The 20,953-nt window shown below is 37.6% G+C and overlaps 1 protein-coding gene across 1 annotated transcript in view; it reads right to left on the bottom strand.

Moving 5' to 3' along the window:
- Positions 1 to 20,953, bottom strand: part of LOC139695479 (proteoglycan 4-like) — a 74,243-nt gene that overhangs the window by 37,760 nt on the left and 15,530 nt on the right. Inside the window, exon 2 of the mRNA XM_071594268.1 lies at positions 14,085 to 14,153. Coding sequence (XP_071450369.1) covers positions 14,085 to 14,130 — 46 coding nt within the window. The 5' untranslated portion in view covers positions 14,131 to 14,153. The remainder of the gene's footprint in view (positions 1 to 14,084; positions 14,154 to 20,953) is intronic.

Here is a 20,953-nt window from a genome sequence, read left to right as displayed (position 1 = left end):
TGTAGACAAGAAAAATGTTTTCCATCGTGAATACATTTTGGCATTTGACTATGACACAATCGGTACCTTCCCAGAAAGGGATCAACGCGAAGATTGTGTTTACATTGATTAGCTATAATTTAGCTCATTCTTAATGTGAGTCAAAATTAAGAAAACCTTTCTATTAACATTTTTATTCATGACTTCTACTGCTATAAATAACGTGCTGCTCAGTTTGGCGAGCCGCTGTCATGATACACACTATGTGCAGCTTATGAATCCGCATAAATGGAAATGTTTGATTAAGGATGGTGGAAGTAGTAACTGTGGGAACCTATTTACCTCACAGGCATAAAAATGATGAAAGGTCAAAGCTCGGATGAGTAATTTAAAAGATGATGTGGCGATTTGAAAACTCTTTCAGTTTTCAGACTGTCATCATTGAATGACGGGATGACGAGGAAATTTTAACGTCTTCCACCTCTACTCCACTCTTATGACTTCAAATAATATTTGAGCTCCTAATAAATTCATTTCAACGAGTTTTAGTGTGTTAATAAATGAAAATATTACATTCAAATATGTATATTGACACAGTATTTTTCTAGAGTTTTGACAGCCATTTGTCTGCTTTCTACCATAATTTTTCATTGCAAAGCAATGGCACCCTCTTCTTTCATATTGTTTCATTAGCAAGTAAAAAATTTGAACGAACATACACGAATATTTATTTAAAATAATATTTTTGGAAATTTCAGTCCATTTTATCACACCTAAATCATGCATGCATTTAATATTATACAAACTGGTATAGGTTCTGCATGCCTTCATCCTCTTTAATTCAAATTAAAAGGGTCATATTTGGATATCAATATTTATCAGCAAAGTAATTAGTTGCGCATGGCGATTAATACCATAAATGTGAATGAGTGTGTCAAAGTTGCCTAACCGAGTGCTGATTTTGAATTCACGGAAGCTTCCTTGAACATGCCGGTCAATTTATGAGTATCTGGACGACCTTTAAAAATAATAATATTTTTGTAAAACCGGCCTTGGAAAATATATCAACAACTTGGTAGAAGCATCTCAGCAGGTCTTCAGATTAAATCGGATGTATTTATTTGACATGGCCCAGGTTTGCAAAAGATCAGAGCCTTTCATAAGATAGGTGAGAGGGTGGTTGTAGGGCCAAGATAGTGCTCTGCAGTGGAAAATAAACAGTTATCAACCCTAAGGTCGGTTAGATAGGTTTTGGTGTTCACCTAATACTAAGCCGAACGGTGTGTGAAATTCACATATTCACTCATATGGGGGCCAAATCCTTTTCCTGTGCCGTCTATGACTTCCCAGGAAATTCTGATGCCCCAAAAATCACACAGCTTGGGTAAAGAAGAGGGCGCTCTAAGACGAAAAAACTTATCTTCAATTCCGAGCTTAGGATCTTTGCTGTACTTTTCACGATATGGGTCCTACATCGAAAACATGACGATATATCTAGTACGGCTTAACTGGCTCCTCGCAACTTGCTGTTGTGTAGTGCAATTTGTAGTCATAGCTCTCTTCATAAATCATAACTTCATTTGGTTTGATGGAAGGCGAAGTTCCCACATCGCATGTTGCGAAGCCTCGCCAGCACGCCAACCGACCGACCCCTCTCGCCTGGCCCAGCCATCATTTGCCGGTGAGTAGTGTTTATTGTATGAAACGAAAGGGACAAGCGAGTTCGTGGAACTCGTAACTGTTTCTTTGCCATAATTGTTCCGGTCTCCTTCAATCCCGATATAATCATGAGGTAGAGGTATTAAGATTGGACTAAAAGCTATTACCACAGGATTGATTAACATTTAAGAATTACACTTAAAATTTTGGAGCATTCTATTTTTTAATTTCCGTGATATTTTAGCCATTTCAAATTGTATAGATTGCACCTAGTGGTTCATTAACATTAACAGCCCATATAATGTGTAGGCCAGGAAAGAAGCTTCCTGCCAGAAAAGTTAGATATCGCACCTAAATTCCGTCTAACAAAAAACCAATCTTAAATGGATCATTGTTTCAATCCTTAGTTTAGTTAGGCGTTACCTGAATACGCTTTAAGTTATTAATTTTCAATTTCATTTTACGGAATTAAAGATGAAGTGAACAACAAAATTTAAACATGTTTTTCATATTGTTTGGTTCGGAAACTATTCCTTCGCCCTTAGAAAGACACCCAAATCCGATGATTGTATTGAACCTTGTATTTTTCAGTGGATTTTTTCAACGTAAATCAATAGCAATGAAAGCGGGAGGAGTATTTAACAACATCACCAACATGTCACGTATATCCTCGTTGTTTTCACTCCTCAATTCATCCCTAAGCATTTAAACATCGACTTTGGCCTGCGTTTTTCATGAGTTTGACTGGATCATTCAAAGGCAATAACAGTCAACAGACAAGGTCAGACCCGACCTATAAAAATCAAATTCCACTCGCTGGTTTAACCCGGGCTCAATCCCTCCGCCTCTCCTTGAGCCTGGTGGTGTACTTCTCGGACCCTTACTTTCGTTCTGTTGCCTACGGATGCTTAGGGAGCGAGGGTGTTTTGGATTTGAGATCCAGTGAAGTGCCTCAGTGTGGATAAAGCAGCTATCTGTGCCTCTTGGTGACGATCAGAGAAAATCACACCGTCCTAGAAGTTGTAAGTACTTAAAATTTACAATGGCCTCATTGAAATATAACAAAAAAAGTTTGGTTCAGTTCTGGATTTAAAATACTTCCCATTGGTTAGGCATTCATCCATCAGACAATCGCAAGATTCCGGATTTGAGACTCGTTTTTCGGAGAAAGTATTTGTCCACATCGATGGCATCTTTATCATTTTATGGAATACTACAACGTATCCCCGTACGCACGCTCAATTGGCAGTCAATTTAGGCTTTCGCCGCAATCCTTTACAAAGATTTACGTTTCCGAAGGGCTGCGGCGAACTCGCTTCCGTCCCCCCCTCTCCTTCCCCCGCGCTCCGCCCCCGTCCCCTCCGCCCCACGCGTCAAAAACCGTCCGCCCCGCTGCTTGCCTCTCCAGCGTCTTTAAAAACCCGCTTGCCTCGGGCGTAGGCTCATATACCGTTGGAGGAAAAGTTGGGAGATTCCAATTTCAAAAGCATACCCTTGAAGCCACAGCATTGGGCGACGGCGATACCATTTACTGCGCTTTCTAGGAACGTCTCAAGGTGGAAGGTACTTTCCATTAAGTCAAAACGGGAGTCCAAGTAAACCGTATAATGGGAGCCTTTTTAGCAAAGCAATATAGTATCTTCGTATCTCTGCTGATGTTTGCATTCTTTTATTATGTTTCCTCGTCAGATGCAAGAAAAGAGAATACGGGGAACCCACATGTTACTCATATTTATTCTTCTATTTTTACCATATAAAAGGAGGTGTACTTCATAATAATATGAATATCGTTTTTTTGGGTTTCTCGTATAAAAGTGATTGGCATACGTGTTGTATGCTTCTGATAATAATTTTCACATAATCCCCATCCATGAAAATGGCATGCGGCCAGATAGGTAAAATGGTCAATTAACATATTTTTATTGATAATTTGATTTGATAGTGCTTGGAGGTCGATAGATAGTTTATCTAAGAATTCTTTTTTTATTTATAAGAGATTTATCTTCAAATCGAACGGCCCCCGATTGCTATAGCCTTTATTTTATGTCATAGAGATTACGGGTCGCAGATAATATTTAGTTAGTTGTATTCATGATATTTCAATCATTGTGATGAATGATGTGATGAATCGGGATGAAGATCAATGTAAGCAAAACAAAGGTTAAGAGATTTTTGAGAAGGAAAATTAAGTTAAACGTTAAATTAGGAGGGCAATAATTATAGCACGGTGGAATAGTTTTACCTATTTTGGAAGTGTTTCGGACTAAGATGTTCAACCTATTCATCAGAAAGAGAATTGCGTTAGGCAAAGAAGCTTTTTAAAGGAATAGGTAGGAGTTGATGACAGGGACGTTGAGTGAGGATGTTAAGAAAATATAAGTGGGACTTTGATTAAAAACAAGTTGATAGGCGTTGGTTGGATGCTTGAAATGTGGGTGTGGAGAAGAATGGAAAAGGTGAAATGGACGGAAACGAAAGAAGTGCTTGATATAGTGGGGGAAGATCAGAGGGTTATTGGAAGAGATCCAAAGAGGCAGGAAAAGTGGATGTAGAGAAATTTCATTGTAAATGGATTGTTGAAGACCGTAATAGAAGAGAGGCTAACGTCCTAGAAAGAGAGGTAGGGTGAGAAAAAGGACAGTTATGTGTAACAAAATGAAGGAAGGTAGTACATTTTCAGAATTAAAGAACAGTTAAATGTAATGTGGGATATCAGGCATCGTCTTATGGGACTAAGCTGGAATTTTTGGCAGTAATGCCTGTGCCCATCCAAAAAACAGCCTTAAATGGTAGACGAATAATTATAATTGTTCTTTCATGGGATCAAAAATTATTATAAAAAGAGAGTGAACTGCAATTCATATTCTCCAATGCAATGCAACGTTTTCTTGTAGGATAATCAATTGAAGGAATCTTCAAGGGGTACTAATAAAACTAAGAAACTGAAAAATTTTCGCGATAAAAGGGATATTTTCAAGGGAATTAGTGATATATTTAATGCTTTGAGATTCTACTTTGTGAAAATTAATTCAGTGTAGAGATTATTGGGTTTTCGTCATATTGAAGTGGTTGCGAAATGTTATCATCCTCTCATTCCGATTCAAGGTCTCCGTGAGCCTTACTTCAGTCGCTGAACGTAACGTCACCTTCATATGACCCTTTAGATATCCAAAACAGGTCGTTTAACTTCCGAGAAGTGCATTTGCTGACGCCTACCACATGCGAGCACGGGTCGAAACTTCCTCCGATTCTCCGGATCCCGACTTCGACCTTCGCACCGTCATCCGCCGTCCCTCGGCATTTTCCTCCTCGGCGCCAATCTAATCTTCCCCTCCAACCTCTTCCCCCCCAAGCGCCAATCACACCTCTCCTATCGTCAGTCCATCCCTCCGTATCTCTGCAATCTCCCTTGTTCATCTCTCGCCATTAGAGTTTCAGCTTTATTTCAGCCGGTCAACGACCCAGGGCAGCAGAATTCAAAGGGAACCTCGGCACCTTGGGGGGGGGGGAGGGGTATGGAGAAGGTAGTGGTTGAAGGACAAGAGGGAGGGAGGGCGTGAGGAGGGAAGTCCTAAAAGGAAGAAGAGAGAGATAGAGGGAGGGAGGGTGGGGTTACAGAAGAAGAAGAAAAGAGATTCTCGACCTCGGCACTCGGCCCATTCGCTACGGCGGGACTCCCGCTTGCCAAAACACGCACCGCCCTGGAATGTCGCCACGTGAGGCGCTGTCCCAATCTCCAAAGCCATCGCGAACGTTTCCCTTTCGCTCCTTTCCCTCCTCCTGCTCTTCTCCTCCCTCTCCCCATCTCCCACCCCGTTCCTCTGAAACACCAACCCCTCACCCCGCATCCGCGTCGAACAGTCTCCCCGATAGAGGGTAAAACGCCGCCCACTCGTGAATTCTATAACTTTTTGGTGGTAAAGTAACAGGTGAATAATAGTTGACCATTTTTGAATTTGTACCGTAAATACTGACCTGCTGCGTGTGCAATCTCGGAGCGTGCTACTTTTGGCAACAAAACCCGTATTCTCGCTCGAAATTTGAGGATCGCAAAGACGAAAAAAATAACCATTCAAAATTGGCTCAGAAAATAAAGTAGGGGGCTCAGGTAAAACACAATTATGCACGCGTTGATTTAAACTCAATATCGGTATATTATCGAGTGATGGGAGGAGACCTAAATAAATAAATGCGTCGAATTGGGCTAACCCCTCAGCTTGAGAAATTATCGCAATTTTCTCTTTTTTGAAGTAAAAGCGCATTGTCCAACTTTTCCGTCTCGCACCGGAAACGAAAGCTTTATCAAAAATTTCGCCAAAAATTTATTCATGGAAACACATTCACGCCTGGAGGCATGGGAGGAATTAAGGAAATACCAAGCACGCGGCGGAATTTAAAGAGATATTTGAAATGCACAATTGGGTTTTTATTTTGATAAGTAAGTACATATTTTCCAATCGGTTGACTATTGTATCTCCATGAAAGAGTGGTTGTTCATTATTCATCTAGATAGAAATGGCGCTGCGTTAAAGTTCAACCTACGGAGTACCACATAAAACACGCGGTTGTAAGTAATCACTCGGCGAAATTGTATTAAGGGAACCTTTTACTTCGTACACGTGCATTAAAGCTTCCATGGCTCAATTCAAATGACATTTTAATGTATGATATTTACATAAAAATTATCATGTAAATATTCTCACAGGGATGATGTTAATGTTCATCCACCTCTGAAGTCTAAAGAAACGCTGTTATTAAATATTGTGCTTATTGAACTTTTGTTCAGATCGTCCAATATGTCAAATGTCAGACAAGGTTTGGGTGGCTTAAAATTGTCCAGATGTTCCATCAAACTGATTAAGTAATTGTATTCTCCATCAATTATGCTAATATTGTAAGGCTAGATAAAATATTACAAATTTTTCTGTAACACTAGAGCCGTATTACATTCTAAATTAATCCCAACTTTGATAAGTTCCAGCGTAGATTGTGGCTGAATAAATGCCAAGAGTATGTGGGATATTTCTCCAATAATTCCGAGAAGGTTATTATATTTTTAAAGCAGCCATTAACAGATTATTACCTCCAATAACTTTGTAAATAGATTTAGTATCATGTAATGAAGAGATATCTTAAAATATTTATGAAATAACTTGGAGTAAATAATTTATTTAAAATTTATAGCGTGCATGATTGGCCTTTCATAACGACCGAACAGTTTTATACGTATTGGATAAACTTACGAAAATATATAGAAAAGTTTTCTTTGTTCGTCCTTAACGCATGAATTTCACGGGAAAGTCTGCAATGCAGACATTTTCTTCTGGAGAAAGAGGGGAAATGTTTCTATAGGGGTAGTGAGCTTCAAGAGAGGTGGATGACCACTCCTGGTGAATGTGCCGTCCTACTGCTGGCCTTCAACTCTTACACCCGCAGGCCATTCGAAAGGTTAATGGCTCCTCATTTCATTTAGATTCGGCAAAACAGGCAGAAATATTATCGCGGCGAGTAGGGCTAACGGTGGAATTTTTCCATTAAATATTTATAAGTTTTCCAAATCAGCGGTGAAATTTCACATCTTAAGTAAATATAGCTTGTAAGTTTTATTTCCTACTGCCTAAAGATCTCAAATGTATTGCAATCTCCCATCAGGAATATAATAATTATTAGTACGAGATTTTTATGGCAGAAATTCAATCGTCGAGAAGTATACCTATTGTTTGGACGAGAATGATTAAAAGGCTGAATTTTGAAAAGTGTTACTAGCATGCTTATATTTAAGATTTATTTAAGTATATTAATTTGAACAACATCTTAAGGTGATTTATCATTAATGTTATGAAATTATTGAATAATTTCCTTCAGTAAACCGTGAATTATTATGTTCAGTGCGTATCTTGGTAATAACAGCGTGCAACCAAATATATCACATTCATAATACCCTGTTACCGTATCATTGCGCGAAGAGTAGTAAGCTTCCATAAAGTCATTTTTAATGCTTCATATGACAATAGGAAAATACTAACAGCACATCTATTTTTAATTGTGGGAAAAATCTATTCGCAATAATTCCAGAGCTACAGCTCTTTCTGTTTTAAGTCTAAACTCTCGCTCCGAGATCGGGTATTTGGTGTCTTTCGATGATGAATTTTGTAAATAATTATTTAGCATTACACCATTTACGCGATAAATTTTCAACTTCCACTTTTTTGGCCGGTTTAACGATTTCATTTCATACTGTATGAGTCAATTATCCAGCCAGGTTATTCGGACCTAAAGGATAGAAGGCATTCTCTTTTTCTAACACCAAATGTCGCGGGTTAGACTCCCACCTTGGGTATAGTCATTATAACCGTTGGTATTTTGGCCATCTCCTGTCATACCTATTTGTGTTATAAGGCCATGGCTCAAAAGATTTCGAAAATTAAAAAAATTGTGTACAACTGAAATAAATCCTCGAAGGATTCTAGAAATTTTGGTGTGCCGACATGCGAACAGATACAGACCTTGGTTTAATGTTAGTTCAAAATAGGTGGCAGCTTCCAAATTGGTCAACGTCCATTCAGCAGCTTATTGGTTCAGGTTACATCCGCATACTTCCTATCCATTGTGCGGACTAAATTCGTTTCCGCTCTTACGTGTTCCGATTCGACGAGTTCAATTCTGTCCCGTTCCAAACTAATGAGCGAAAACCCTAACGATACTTTCTACCCGAATGAAACTGTTCTAAAAGCCATTCAAAAGGAGATTCGAAAGCGGGAAATATTTCATTTAAATTTTGGCAAAAAATGCCCTTTCTGTGCGTGATGATGGACTTCCGGAGAAGATACAGTTGTAAATCATCAGAATTTAACGATATCATGATAGGGTAAATTATCAAGTCTCAATGATTATATGAGCAGATCGAAAATAGAAACTAAAGGCGGAAAGAGGTACTGAAGTGGTGCGTAAAAATTAAGCAAAAACTGAAATAAACTATTAGATTGAATAATGTTAAATCACATTCATATTTTAGATTCTGCGAATAAGGAGCTGAGAAAAATTCTTTAAAGTGTAGTGCAAAGAGTTTGGTTAAGATAGTGTGTTATACCAGGTTAGGTGCCGAGGTTGGTTAGCATACATAAATATAATTTCAATCATTTTTGTAATTTTTGTTCCGCGTGGAAATCGGACTGATTCAATGATAAGAGTAAGAGAATTCCAACTGAAGATCTGGGTTTGATTCCTAACGAAGGAAGACATTTTTGTGGCTTTTCTGATATATTAACTTGATATTTCGCGTAATTTGGAGAGTTGTAGAGCAGTGGTCCGACGGCCGGATGGGGCGTAATGAACTGAGGGTCTCCAGTCCCCTTCCCTGAATAGTAAGATAAAGTCAACGCCGGATTCACAGCGATCCTATTTTCCACAATTCCCGCCAAAGCCCAAAGTGGGTTATCTATTCCGAGAACCTCAACATAAGGTCGTCTCCTACCGGGACTAATTCAGAATAATGTTATGTAGCTTAAGTTTTAAAAACATTTTTAGGCTATGCGCATAGCCAAGGAGTATAGTGAAGAGTAATATGAACTATAATAGTTCATTTATATCGAAAAACGATTCCTTTTATGAGTTATTTCGGAATGCTGCATCTTTTACTCCTTTAATTTTATGTATGGTGCTCTTCTTGAATATTAAGTTCTTTATATCATTACTGCATTGTAGCATGATTTTGGCGAATTCCTGAATAAAAGCATACATGGAGCCCAAATGCGGGGAGGAAATTGGATGCCAAATAGATAAAAGTTTCATTCAGGTATTCCACTACTACGAGATTGTCAAATGAAAAAATCTGAAGCTGCTCAGCATATATACTTGGTAATATATACTTTCCGGGTTCTTAGATCAAGAATAATGTGGAACAATAGTGACCAATTATAATCTATTTCATTTGAAATTGTTTTTGAGACTTGAAAGCTAGAGAGAAGGAATACTTTTCCAGAAATTCCTTATGACAAGCGTTTTTTGTTCCGCCCACCGTATAAGGGCAAAGAAAGGATAGTGCGAGAGCTTATTATAAAATACCTTAATACTTAGGATTTTCCTAAAAGAACACCCATACTTTTATTGTTTTTCAATTAATGACAATTATGATTTAGTGAGAAATGTGTGATTGCTGGAAAATTGGTTGCCAGAAGGCACGTGTACCTTCACAAATTCCGAAATGAACGGAACGGAGTAGTTGGTGGGAAGATGGAGGGAGGGTTGTCGGTCTGTTGTGGCATTGGAGATGGAGGCAGGAGTTAGGTAAGGACCTTTTGGTGATGATGTGGCGAAGCATCGGAAGCCCGGCGAGCATTACGAGAACAAATGGAGCGGCAGTGGGGGTGAGAAGGGGTGGGGCAGGTGGGAGAAGGAGGGAGGGAGAGAGAGCTGGAACGTCCGCCAGCAATTAGAGTCGCCCTGGGCTGCGTCTTAGCGGAAAAACACCGACTGAGAAATCTGACGGCTTTTAACTCTTTCTACACCCTCGCTTCCCCATTATTTCACTCTTGAAAATACTCGGCTACCCTTTCCTCGACATCTCCACCCGGAACCGCAATTCGGTGTTAGGCAGAGTGACACCGGTTGTAGGCACCGGATGGATAAGTTGCCACTGGATCACCGATGCTTGTGTAAAAAAACACAAGGGGCATTGGCGATGGTTTTGGTGGTTGAGTTTACCCACCATTATAGTCTTCAATCTTTCGTCTCACTCAGCCACGGAGCATTTAATGAGATGTGGCTAAAGGGAAACTTCGATTTTCAGCGTGAAATACGTATATGACTTGGGTAATCTTTGAGTCCAATTGTACAATTCAAAATGTCATGATTTTAATTGTTTTTATGAGGAAGTCTACGAAGTAAAAAAGTACCCTATTGTCTTGAGATTTTCTCCTTTACATCATGTCTTCTTGGTTTTTCCATCTGGTCAGGTGTTTTGCTAATGACATTTCGTAGTTAAACATTACCTTCGTTCCTAGTCCGTTGAGTCATGGTGGGTGAATAGTGTTAGTCTTTGGAAATACGCATGAACAGTTAGAAATATTGATAGGAGTTAATATATATATATGTGTATATATATATATATATATATGTACATATATATACACACACACATACACACATACAAATATATGCATATACGAGTACACGCACAATTTGCCCGGAAAATACCCAATCCTTAGTTTTTTTTTTGTTTTACGAGTAGCCGTTTTCTAAGAACGTGGTTTTCTTGCGCCGGATCTTCGATGAAAATATTTAAGGTTTCTTCATGGCAAGATAAGATTAGGTGTCAATCGTGATCATCCTAATCAAAGTCCACAAACGGAGCTTTGGTTTGATGGATGGGAGACTAACTCTACCCTGAACTAAGTCATTAAGCGTGTGGATTTCACATTTCGCATTCGTTTCCCTGTGCTATCATTTTATTTCCAAATACTTAGCAGAATAGTAAGCAGAATTTTGGACAGTAATGACTGAGATTTCAGTTGAGTTTGTCGTAAGAAATCCATCGCTCAATAGCTGAAGGCTCAATCCACTGTGCTACCAATGCCAGGCGTTTAACTGAATAATAGTATCCTCGGCATAAGCTCTGTCGTAAATTTTAATTAAGAGAATTTATTTCTCCTGCATTGCTAATTTTTTCTCTTGGGGTGATCCCTATAGTACCATTTTTTGCCACCAAATGTTTTGCGAATAATGCGTGTTGCTGCCTACACAAATGAAATCATTCAATCCTATAGTTATGCATCAATGCATTAATTTTTCTTTTTCACCAATTTGACTTTTTGTCAAACTCAGTTACAAGTGAAGGGGGAGATGAAATGCTCAAATAGGTATTTCCAGTTGCGAAATAACTTCACCTACGTCTACAAGGGAGAGTCTCCCACCTCACGCCAAAGGCCAAGTACGGACTTACGAGCGAGGTGATTTCAAAATGTCATCTCCTCCGGTAATTGCTAAACGCTCGATTTCGGCGGACAAGAAGGATGATCGTAAAGGAAAACCTTTCCGGAGTTTTCTCGCCCCTCGGATGGTGTAACGCGACCCCCACGGTTTACCCTTATCCGGTGCCCTTTCCGCGAGTGGTACCCCTTCCCCATGCTCTCCTCCCCCACCCTCTCCCCGGCCACATTCTTGACGGAAGGTCGCTCGCCTTCACACTGATTTTCTATTTTCGTGGAATCGGTGAAAGAAAATGTACCCTCACGCATAGAAAAAGACGCGGGGTTGTATATCTTGCAGACGAAAATTCATTGCCCAGTTTTGCCATTTATTGACATCAAAACCGTATCTCTGATTTATTATTTAAGCTCGATTCTTCTCACGATGGACTAAAATAGCAGAGCGATTTGGATACTAAAGCATGAATATCACTTCAAAATCGCACCAGATACTCTCAAAATTTGTATTGCCCATTAAAACGTTATATTTTTCATGCGAGTAACATATAACATATATTTGATAAATTCTTATCATTTTATTTCTCACTATTTAAATCCTTGATTTGTTCTTTTTCTACTTTGGAACGTTCCAACGGAACTATGAGGCAAAACAGATTTCCTCGTGGTCATCATTTACTAGCTTATTTAAGCAAAAATGGGTTTTGTATTGATTATCAGTTGTCCATATGTCCATTAATGGGAAAAGTGTGCATCTACACTTTTCCCATTTCCCTTTTCCCACCTGTATGTATGCATCTTCAAAAAGCACGTGGTTAGATTTTCTATTTAACTTTTCAACATAAATCCTCCGGCAAATGTCGGAGGGTTCGGTGGTATTTTTTTGCCCAAATTATCATGCAAAATTATATTACGGGGATTATCAAGAGGATCAGTAGTCTGATGAGATTGATATAACTGTTGTGTTGCAATGGATAAATATCGGAAGAGATAGATTAGGAATATAACGCATACCAACATTATTACAATACATGACGCTCATTGATCGAGGATATTGGAAACGACTTGTATATAAATTTACAAAATGAATCTCTCTTAACCTAATTTGAGAAAAAAAAGAAAACAAATGCGTGAAAAGTTGCTATCATTCCCTGCTAGGACGAACACGTCCAGCTTCAAGGCGTTTCGAGGTCACTGATATGCTTTCGTCTGCTTGTTTGCCGTTAACTCTTCAATGATATCACCTTAAATCAGGTTTAGCAAAGGAATAAAAGTAATATGTTGACGAAGCAAATTGAAATATTCTCACCATTAAATATTTCCTTCATTGGAAAAGAAAACTATTTACAGAAAAGTACAAAGTGGAAAAATGGAAAATTTTTCGGTGGAAATGTACAAAGTACGAATATGGATATTAAATTCTTCCACGAAGTGAATCCTGACACATTAGAATATATTTACAAAAATTTATCTTGATAACCCCCTTGGGAAGTATTAAATTAATAAAGCGTAGTATTGTAATTTTAATTTCGGTATTCGCTTAACTTTTGACCGTGGTAGGCATGAAATATTTTTACGCTGAATTTTATTTCCCAATTATAATGAGTTATGGAGACTTAATTAGCAGCTATGTAGGTCGTATAGTGGCAACACTTTTCTTGTTCTTTGCTGAAAGCCGTTTAATATTTGAATTTAGGAAAGAGCATTCAGCCTACGAAATAGCTAGGGCAAGTAATAAATAACCAGTTGAAAAACCAGCACCCGTATAAGATTTTATGTAACCTGAGGTATAGCCATTGATGTATTCATTTTTCATCAATTCTCACGGCATTTTGTCACGTATTAAATACATCATTATTAATCGGTTCCCTTGGTAAAAATTTAAATGAAACTTAAATTATGATAAATATGAACTATTTTTGATTGATTGATAGAATAATTAAATAATTGCAGCTGTGTTCATATGGGTTCATAGTTGTGGATAGGGAACTTTGAGCCTTTGATTTTGGAGGGCATCTTACAATAAATTGCACTTACCGTAAGCGACAGGTGTATAAATTGAAATGAACCTGAGGTACTAAGGGGTCTCAATAAAGAGATGGACTGTTTTTATTCAACTTTATTTAATCAGAATTTCAAATACTGATCATCAAAACGCGAATATTTTTATCAAGTTGATAAAAATAAAACTTAAAATTTTTAGTCATCATATGACATAGGCAAACAAAAATAGGACGTTCTAATGTTTAAGCACTGATGCAAGAACAATGCTTTTGTACTGATAGATCTCATTTACATAAATGACAATCGGTTTGCAGGCGTGTGAGGTCACTCTTTTCTTTGCATTTTTCTGACCTTATTTCTTCCAGATGCCGTTGAAAGATGCCATTAAAAATAATGTCTAAGAGAGATAGAGAGGAGTAAAAGTCCTCCGTATTGTGGTAGGCAATTATAGCCCTGCTGAATAAAGCATGTTGGGAAATATTTCGAGTACCTCCCAATGTGAGTGAGGATTTATCTTACCTGCAATCTGCCATGATATTGGAGAAATACGGGATCGCCCGCCCATGGCTCCCCCTGCTTCTCTTTGGCCTGAAAAAAGATAAACCAAGTTAGTCAAATACTTTTAGGGAATTAGAACATTTTCATAACATGATTAATAGATAAGAATATAGGTGTAAAAAGATTTCAAAATCTTTATGAGGTACCTTTTGACTCTTTCCTATAGTTTCGTATTGGCAGCCGTGAAATCACTTCTGCCATAATTGAATCATCTTAACATAGCAATCCATTGGCTATTTGTCGAATATTTACCAGTTCATTCGTATTTTGGTAAGAAATTGAACTCGTCTCAATAACGCAATACGCTGACTGCGTGGCTTGCCAGGGCAATCCCCCAAGTTTTTCGAATTTCTGAAACTTTGCGAAAGAACTCATGACTTACGTCATTCTGGTACATTTGTTGGTCGAAGGATTCGTTTTGATCTCAAATATTCATTCAATAGTTCTACATATTTTGTATCTCTTGCCGTAGCATCCGTATTTGTGTAGATTTCACTTCATCATTCAATACTCTCACCCTATTTCCCGCGTTATACGTAAATATGCATGGTTATTGTGTACGGACATGGCATTCTCAGGAGCTTCATTATACCACAGCGGAAGGTCAACAGATGTTGTTACTTTTCTCCAAGTGTTTAATTTGTCTCAATTGGTGCGGAAAGTAAGAAAATGATTAATATATGTATTATGTTTATGTATTTGTTTATCGAATAAAATATCTCTGAAGAAAACTTAAGAGAGAAGTAAAGGATGAAATTATCATTGAAATTATTAAATAAATGTATCAATGAAATTATCATTGATAATTTAAATGTACTATTATCAGTTGGTTGTATATTGACCTGGACATTAATAACTTTTTTGAAATACGAAATGTGTATTTCGTAAATGTATTCTCTTCCCGGTAACATTTCATGCAAGAACCACTAACCTCACCCGGAAAATGGAGGATTGCAAGTCATTCATAAATTTTAATGCCCTCTCTCCTTGAGTGTGAAGGATAAACAGTTTAGCATCACTCGATAATTTACACGTACCTTGTCCCACCCTCTTTAACCGCAAGGTACATTTAAAACTTTTAAGTGTCTCCAAGAAACTTTGGAAACAATAGGAATGATCTTTACCCAGAATTGAACATACGTAAGTCACATCGTAGCCTTTTACAGACGCGGTCTACCATTTTGAAGGCGATATAACTGGGTACAGTCTTATCGCCTTCAAAATGTACAGCTTATTTTATAATCTATCACCATTATTATGTAATTGAAGTTTGAATAGCTATCAAAGAGAAACTATTTCTCTTCCAAGCATCCGGAAAGCAGTTATCTTGCCGTCATCTTGTCTGGAGACTTGATAGGAATTTAACGGCAAACCTTTGGTGTAATTGCCTCCTAATCAGATAGAAAAAGTTCCGAGTTGTAAAATTCTTCCGTGTGTCTGACTAGTTTTCCATCTCGGAGCGGAGCATATAGGCATGACCTCTAAATTTAGCCTTAACGGTGTCACTTGTATGGTTAATTTAGTGTGAAATTGGCTTTTGCTCATATAGGCCATTTTTACGGCAGAGAATTATCCGCGCCGGGGAAAAATTAGGTTCGTTCAGATACCACTTAAAATGTAAACTGTACATTGAAATAGATATTTCTAGGGGCTAAAAGAGAGATACTCTGTGTATAAAAGCAGTTAAAAATCATTTTTTTAGATTTGATAATCGAGAATATGCATACTTTTGTCATATAATTATTGGTTTTGGTAGCTGCTACATGAAGAGTGTCGTTGTTATTCTAAGTATTGAATTACAGCTCTCTTTGGACCGGGGCTGCATGAGCCTGCTCTATAAATGATTGAAAAAATAGGAAATTTCACAGTTTTTTCTTCTCATGTGATCTAGAATGGTCACAAAAGCTAGAACATGTACAACTCTTAGCATCTGTCGTAATTCTACAATCGGTATCAACTACAGTGTGAAAATTACCCTAACTACTATGAAAGTGTTTCAGAAATTAAGGTATATTCAGTACTGTATTGAACTTCAATATATTTCTCGCTCTATGCGTTATCCTATCATTTCCATTTATGCAGTTTAAAAACAAAAGTAGGACTGTAATCCTTTGTCCAGATAAAATAAAGAGCACGACTCGGTCATTAGTAAAACCGTTCTCATGCCAAAACATTTGAAGGATTTAGAAAGCGTGTCCAAGAATTTTTCAGAGCCCGATAGCGATTTAAATTTCCTCGCACCGATTTCGAAAATGGAATTGAAACACTAGTGAGACATTGTGCGGAAAATCTATTATAACTAATGGTCATTCTGAAAAATCGTCTTTCTCTTAGTCTTAATGATGTCAAAATTTGGCACTCTAAATGATAAATTCGGCATTCAATGTTTTGCTGTTAGTGTAAGCGTTATTTTTTGTTTAGTAGTATTAACCAGGAAGTTAGAGTTTCAAGATATTTTAGACATGTAATAAATGTACTCATTTTTTTAAACTTTACGTTAACTTAGAAGTCATAATTTCTCCTGTTTCTCCTTTTTCTCAATGCATATTATTGGTTTCTAAACTAAGCGTGACTTATTATACTTACTCGATTGATTTAAACTTTTTTAAAATTTTTCGCCGCAATTATTCATTTTTGTACTTTTCAAATTATTTAATGAGTAGGTATATATATTTGTGTAATTCCTCATTTCCTCGCCATTCTTACATAAACATGAATTTTAATTGACAATGTGCACTACTCTCAGCTGGATCCTCAGTAAAAATAAATTGAGATTATTTCAAGATGCCTCTGCCTTCCAAGGCCTCTGCCTGGAGAAACCCAAGTATTTCTCTGGAAGAAATATGTTATTTCGCCGACCAAATAGACCTAATCTTTTAGCACACCTCGAATCAATTCAAAATATGCTTTTTCAGAGTAAAATGATTCATCGCAAAGAGTGAAATTCGTCCGTTTGGTTTATCAAGGTTTTGGAAGGTATATAGGCATAGCCTATGTAGCAAACAAATTAAAAGATATAATTTTGGTCCAGAAATTTTATTTGAGACGATATTTTTGTGAGTTATCGGTCCGAATATTGTGAGCTCCAAAGGTGTTTCGCTCCATTTTATCCTTCTGTCTATTCCGGGGGCACCAGTTTTAGAACAGTTCGCTTATCTCACTTTTTGATTGTGTGCCTTTAATAGTCAGCAATGGAAGGAAATATTTTTCTTCGTCTAATTTCTGTAAATTGTTTCATCTGACAGCAAGTTCGACATTATTGTGCGATAGGTCTTAACTTCTTGCTCGGTGGTTTTCAATTAGGTGCGTTTGCCATATTTTCCAATTGCCATTTTTTCTCTTCCCGTGAAAAATCGGTTTACGGAGGTAGCATTTAAGCACTCTCTGGGGAGAATGCTTAAATTAGAGCAATAATTCAAGCAATATCTTAAAATATGAGACATTTTTTACACTGGGCTCAAAATGGTAATTCCTAAGAGGTTTAGGTACTTACACGCATGGTTAACTGTATGATTAGAAGCCACAGGCAGTGGATAGTCACGTAAAAAACGTCTAATGGGCGAATACCAACTAATTTAATTCTCGAGTATAAGACATTTTTACCTGGCTCAAGGAAATGGAAATTTTGTTATAATTTCATTGTTTATAATTCTTCCAAAGCGTTTTTAAGTTCGAATTTTTTAATAATGTTCATTATATTGAAAATGAACCGTGTATTACCAATTTAAGTAAACCTACCTTCAGAGTGACCTATGTATTTTTTGCTACCATTTCACTTTATAACTACGGTCATATCATGAAATCAATTATTACTACATCATTGCACTCCGATGAAGTGCGTTATTGCGTCAACGGGGCTCGAATTCGAACGGGTGTTCTTGGAATACGCGAAGGGTACCAGGCGTCGCGTGGCCCGCGTATTTCCCCCAGCTACCTCCCGACTCCCGCGACGCGACATCGACGTTCCGTGAAGATACATGTCCCGCTGAGACGTACGACTCTTGAATGAACAAACAGTCACACTCAGACGCACGCACGTGCAAACGCTTCTTCGAAGAAAGCCGCAGTCAAAAAAAAAAGGCTCAAGCAGAGAGAGAGAGTTTGCTCATGGTTCCAAGTTTTCTTTTCGCCGGTGTGTGGCAGTCGCGGATTTTCCCGAAGTTTTCAGAAAAAATCATTTTGCCAATAATGTTCATTAAAATTGAAGCCAATGAGATGAATATTATTAAATTAAACTCGGTAAAATATCTTCTGGCTGCTGTACAATAAAATTGGTATGGATACTATGAGTTTACCGAGCCCACTTGGTGACCTGGTAAGTGATATTTTTTCTTGGAATCTCGCCCCAACGTTGAATATTGAACGGTGGGATTTGAGGTCTAACCTCATTCGATCGACAACGTGACCAAGGTCGTAACCGGGCCTTTTAGGTCAATCCGAAATGCTAAAAAATTACGAATTTCGGACATTTCCTCCTTTCTGTCTGCCTCCAGCCTCTGTTGCATTAAGAGAACGCTGTCGGCAGACATTTGGCTTTCTCGAGGGTTCAAACACGTTCCAAATATCAGTTTCATCTGGTAATGTCTCTGTTACAGAGATCAATTTTAGGCAATAGAGATTTGAAAAAGCGTTATTTCCATGTAGTTTGAATATATTTTAAAGGAGTTGTATCATGCCCATCATGATCATAAACATTATAAATAGACTCATTCCGTTCTGATTAATGAATATGGAATGTAATATTCTTCTGCCCCTGTATCTTGGCAAACTCTAATATCAGCCTTCGGGTGAAACCATAATCGGCAAATCTCTAATCTCATAGTCTATAGTCATGCGTCAGAATACCATCTTGACATATATTACGTTATTATCTCACCGAGAAAAGATTCATTGGGCTTGAATGCAATCATTCATTATTACAAATCTCAGAGCACGTGGTATGGGAACAATAGCACTGTTGAGAGATACTTTCATTTTGATGATTAAACACTATTTAGAGAGTTCCATAATTCGTGGAGTAATGGTAACAAACTAAAAACGCATTTAATTGTACTTACAGTTCAATTGTTCACGAAAGTAAATTTTATGGATTATTTCTTGTCTCAGGACACATGAACTATGGACTTCTTTTTATTATTAGTAGTATTGCTAATCAAATTCTAATCCGATGCCTGAAAAAACTTCGTTTTCATTCCAATTTGAAGTTAATATTAAATATTACACCACCATGCATTGAATATTAGACCGCCATAAGGGAGAATGGAAGTCATGTGTGGTGAAGAGATTTAAACGAATACATTCATCTCATATGGAAATAGTTTTGAAGTTGATGAGTATTATCCTAGAGTTAATTCACAATGATATCATTTCTGGAAGTGAGCATTTCGGTTTTTGATTTAACCGTAGCCGAATTTGATAAAAGTTCCGGTAAATGAGCTATTTTTTATACACGAGTTACTGTAGAAGACACATATTTCGTTGTTTTGGAAATCGGAACTTCATCAATTCAGAACGGCCTAATTTCTCATGAACTTCCTCTAGCTTAACACAACCAATGGCAAAATGTATTATCTCTAACGGATTTATCTAGGATTTGTTCACTCCGTTGGCTTGCCCACACTCCAAGAGGGAAGTGGGAAGAAAGGTGCAAGGACCTTGGGGGCGTCACAGGGTCACCCGGATAACGGTGCAGTCGGCAGCGTCGAAGTCACTCTTTTTCACGAGAAACACAATAGGAGCCAAGTTTTATAGACAACGGCTAGAGCGCCTGTATCGGGTACAATAACGATTTACAATGATGCATTTTGGGACTGATTCTGAATAGGCCACGTAGGTTACATGCGACTTACGATATTTACCAGTAGTATCATTAACGAATGGGTTAACCATTTTACATAAGTTTGACGGCAAACCAACCTATTCAGACTTTGGTTACTGTGATTCTTGGCTTTCTGACCTATCTCGCTTTGCCCTCCAGCGATTATTTCTATATTTATTTGGTATAATTTTCTAAAAACATGTTTTCTAGTTTGAAGAACACCCCAAAATTCACACAAAATTACTTAATTCAGGAATCCATGTTTCGGCTACTTAAATGATTATCTTTCTATTTATTGCATTTTAAAGTCTGAAAACATGTTTTCAAGTTTACTCAAGAAAGGAACACTGTAAAATCTGTGCAATATTTTTTCATTCGTTTATCCTGGTTTCGACTTCTTGTACAGTAATTTTTCTAGGTTTCGGTAGCCAAAACTTGGCAGGGGAAATAAAAAAAGGTTTTTGTAGACTAAAAAGTCAATAAATTGACGCTTGAAACTATTTTTGAGAATTAGTAATAAATAAAAAATAAACTTATTAATGAACAAAAAAATTAAATATCTTAAATAAACGTTATGATAATAATTGAATATCGGAATCTGTATCAGTACCAATTTTGGAGATAAAAAGCCACCCTGAGTAACAGTTGGAGTCCAGTCTTTAGATGTAACGGAATGATCAAGGTGTAAGCTGAAGTGTTTGGAGGATTTGTGTGAGAGGGCGTAAGATCCCCTTTGTAAACCTCAGTAATCGGATAACAAACATTAAAGGCACGCATACGCGCTTTCATTGACACGTCAGCATGTATATGTGTGTGTGTACTTGCTTTCCCTAGGCATTTACACCGCAACCTGGATTCATACTACATCCGTCATACTGAATTCCTCTGGTTCTGGACATTTCAAGATCATTTCCTCTACCTCTTCTCCTATTACCCATTTTTTTTTATTCTTAAGGCCAATAAGTTTCATTTCCGCCATAATGTCTATATAATTTCAAAGTTTACCTCATTG

Source organism: Hetaerina americana, unplaced genomic scaffold (genome assembly GCF_022747635.1).
Source record: "Hetaerina americana unplaced genomic scaffold, ioHetAmer1.1.p SCAF_1, whole genome shotgun sequence".
Classification (NCBI taxonomy): domain Eukaryota; kingdom Metazoa; phylum Arthropoda; class Insecta; order Odonata; family Calopterygidae; genus Hetaerina; species Hetaerina americana.
The sequence above is the reverse complement of the archived record's forward strand: the minus strand, read 5'-3'. Positions and strand labels throughout refer to the sequence as shown.